Source organism: Crinia signifera, chromosome 19 (assembly GCF_055691185.1).
Source record: "Crinia signifera chromosome 19, ASM5569118v1, whole genome shotgun sequence".
Classification (NCBI taxonomy): Eukaryota; Metazoa; Chordata; class Amphibia; order Anura; family Myobatrachidae; genus Crinia; species Crinia signifera.
The window spans coordinates 12,821,275-12,824,866 of record NC_139226.1 but is presented as its reverse complement, the minus strand read 5'-3'; the positions used below and the strand labels follow the sequence as shown (position 1 = coordinate 12,824,866).

Below are 3,592 nucleotides of genomic sequence, written 5' to 3'. Positions count from 1 at the left end.
ATTTTCATTGCTGGTACGGAAATAAAACCCCAGTGGCAGATGTAGGCGGAACGATTGTGGAACGGAGGCTGGAGGGGAAAATGCCAGACAATGAGCAGGAATGGGGGGACAATTTTTTTCAGTGTGGGGGGGGGGGGGGGGGGGGGGGCAGTTTTTAAAGTAGCACTACTGCAGACTAGTATACGGTATAGGAATACGCTATATGAGACCTTATCAATGTGATCGATAATAACAGGGTCACTTAGCACAGATTAGAGAAGCACAGGCCAATCAGTGTTTGTCAGAATTATTTAATTCCCTTTATTTATTGCCTGGGCAATCCTCAGGAAGCACACACGTGTTATCATTCAGATCCTTATACCAGTACCCCGGCTTACACCCACAGCCTTGCGTGCATATTCTGGGACAGGGAACAGGTTTATTTATGTCCTGGCAAAGTCGGCCACAAGTTTCCGTACAGCTCCATATTTTGTTCTCTTCACAGATGCACAGATCCTTCGCCACACAGGTTCCATCATTGTCCAGGAAGCCTTCAGCGCAGACACAGCCTGGGTCACACTGACGAGGGGTGTTGTAATCGCTGCAGGTTGGACAGTTACTCACAGACTGACTGTATACTTTGTTCTCTCCGCATGTCACAGTGGTGGCTGTAAGAGGAAGGGAGCGCAGAGACAGATGTTATGAGGTTCTGTAGACCCAAATGTTCAGCTTATCTCTAATTAGGAGAATGGATCCGCACAGCAGCAATCAGATCTGGGCCCCATGTCTCACCTGAGAAGAATGTGTTTCCTCTCATCTACCATAGTGTTACTCCCTATAACATCCACCCCCCCCCCACACACACACACACACACACACACACACACAATAGGCCTTATTCTGGTTGACTCGCAAACTGTAAATATCACATCTTTGCGAGTCATTGAAATGCCCCCCGCACGGCCGGCCACCTGCCCCTCGCACGCCAAGTTCCCCTGAGTGCAAATTAATGTTTAGCATAAACATCCATTTGCAGCTTTCGTGCGGGGAGGAAATTGTTCAATGGTCGCCAACCATCAAATAATTTCTACAGCGCTCGTAGATGGAAGACTCCTCTCTGGTGTTTTACATCTGGGAGCGTCCTGTGCGGCGTCATCGGGAAAGTACCATGGGAATGCCCAGCGTTCTCATGGGCACAGCCCCACGTCCCCTGCCCGCACTGCTAGGTGTGAACTGGACTGCAGACAAGCAGCTCACAGTACTCGCTCGCACCAGCCGCAAAACATCGCTCCCCTGCGCGAATACACAGGGGAGCGAAAGGACCAGAATAAGGGCCAATGAGTAGCATTATTCTGCACAGCACTTACCTTGGGGATCAGTTCCGGTTTGTGCACATATCAGCATGGCGGCCACACCTGCGGAACACAGGAGTTATATACATATAATATTAGTAGTAGAATGGTTGGATGAGGATTATTAGGTCAATAGGTCGACAGAGAGTAGGTTAACACATGAAAAAGATCGACATGTTCTAGGTCGACATTAACAAAAGGTTGACACCAGCAAAAGGTCGACATGTAAATGGTCAACACAGGAAAGTCAAAACTATTTTTAAAATCATTTGATGTCTATGTCGATAGACATAACATAACATAACATAACATACCATACAAGTCCATTAAAAAAAAATTGTGAAAAACTCCCATCTACCTTTCCATGTGTCCACCATTGATACGTCAACCTTTTGCTCATGACGAACTTGTGCCAATGTCGACCTTTTTCCATGTGTGAACCTATCGCCTGTCGAACATTCACCAGATTTAGAATGATCCGCCGGATCCCGAATAATGACTGAACACTATCTCGGCAGAAGTGCCCACAAGTCTATAAATTCCATCACATAGTAGTGAACCTTTTGCTGGCAGGGCGGCTGTACCATCAGGCAGCTGCCTAGGGTGCTGGAATCTGGGGGTTGCCAGCAGAGAAAGTCTTAAGCCCCGTACACATAGGGGGATATATCGCCGAGCGATATTTCGCCGAGTGATATATCGCTCACGATGAGCGATATATTGCTCAGTGTCCCGTTTGCATCAGCGACCAGAGATGGTTGCTGATGAAAAAGAAACTGCCGGGGGGGAGCCCGGCAGTGGTAATCAGCTGGTCGCAGGAGCATGTTCCTGCGACCAGTGATCACTATGGGGGAGAAAACGGGAGCGCGCACCCACACTCCAATCACGGGCAATATGGTCGCTCAGCAACCATATTGCCCGCAATATTACACAAAATCGCCCCGTGTGTACACAGCCTTAACCAGCCCTCTCACAGCTAGTAAGCAATGAGCGGTAATGCTTCCCAGCTGTGAGAGCTTAATAAGACTTTCTCTGCTTCACAAACAATTGTTACTATAATGTATGATAGCCAGCACCTGTGGTGACACCTTTCCTATCTCCCCACAGGTGATGGCAATCATACATTACCAGGGAAGTCCGGGAGCAGAGCTTAAGCCCCGTACACACGGGGGAGATATATTGCTCAGTGTCTCCTTTTCATCAGCGATCAGAGATGGTCGCTGATGAGAAGGAACCTCTGTCGGCGGTGTCGCAGAGGTAATCAGCTGGTCGCTGATGAAAAGGAGACACTGAGCAATATATCTCCCCATGTGTACGCACCTAAAGGGTTGAGTATCCCTTTAAAGTAGCAGCATATTGGAATCTCTTATATATTTGGCTACATCTGTCACTCAAAGTGTGTCTGAAGCTGTAACGCTGGGTGGAGCTTCTGACTCACATGACTGACTCACACGACAGAGAACCAGCCCAGTGAGCCCACAGACAGTGCCAGACACCCTCTGCCTCTCCATGTTACACAGCAAAGACACAGCTACTCACCAGACACACCAGGTGAGCGCCCCACACCTCCATACCTCCCAACATGACCCTCTCCAGGAGGGACAGAATGCTCTGTTTGTGGACTTTCCATCTTCATTTATGATTGTCATCACCTGTTTTAAACAGGGTAATTGATAAGAAAGGCGTTTAAGCACAGGTGATGGTAATCCATAAATTAAGAAGAAAGTCCAGAAAACAGAGCAATGTGTCCCCCCCCCCCCCCCCCATTCACGGCAACCCCACGATTAAATGGCACATGCAAAACACTGACACGGCTATGGTCGACAATGAAAAAGGTTGACATGAGTTTTTAAAGATTTATTTTTCACTTTTTCAATGTTTTCATATTCATTCTCATGTGTCGACATTGGACACCACTGAAATGCCACACTTATGTCAACATTACATGTGTTGACCATTCTGTGTTGATTTTTTCTTGTGGCGATTCGCGGCACCCCCCGGCGACCCCCCTCCCGCGATTCACAGCACACCCCCCCAATTTGCGGCGACTCCCGCGATTTGCGGGCCCACCCCAAAGACACACTCCCTCCTGCGATCCGTGGCACCCCGTGACCCCCCTCCCCACGATTTGTGCCAACCCCCAGGCCCCCCGCCTTCCTCGCGGTACACCCCACCCCCGCGACCCCCCTACCGCGATTACCCCCCCCCCTGTCATTGCGGAAACCCCCCCCCCCGCCCTGCGAACCCCCCTCCCACGATTCACA

At 49.5% G+C, this 3,592-nt stretch overlaps 1 protein-coding gene across 2 annotated transcripts in view; it reads right to left on the bottom strand.

Moving 5' to 3' along the window:
- Positions 1 to 270: 270 nt before the first annotated feature.
- Positions 271 to 3,592, bottom strand: part of LOC146041691 (uncharacterized) — a 12,215-nt gene continuing 8,893 nt past the window's right edge. For both annotated transcript variants that reach the window (XM_083161608.1, XM_083161609.1), the window contains exons 3-4: positions 1,347 to 1,394; positions 271 to 647 (exon numbers count right to left, since the gene is read on the bottom strand). In XM_083161608.1, coding sequence (XP_083017734.1) covers positions 301 to 647; positions 1,347 to 1,394 — 395 coding nt within the window. In that variant the 3' untranslated portion in view covers positions 271 to 300. The remainder of the gene's footprint in view (positions 648 to 1,346; positions 1,395 to 3,592) is intronic.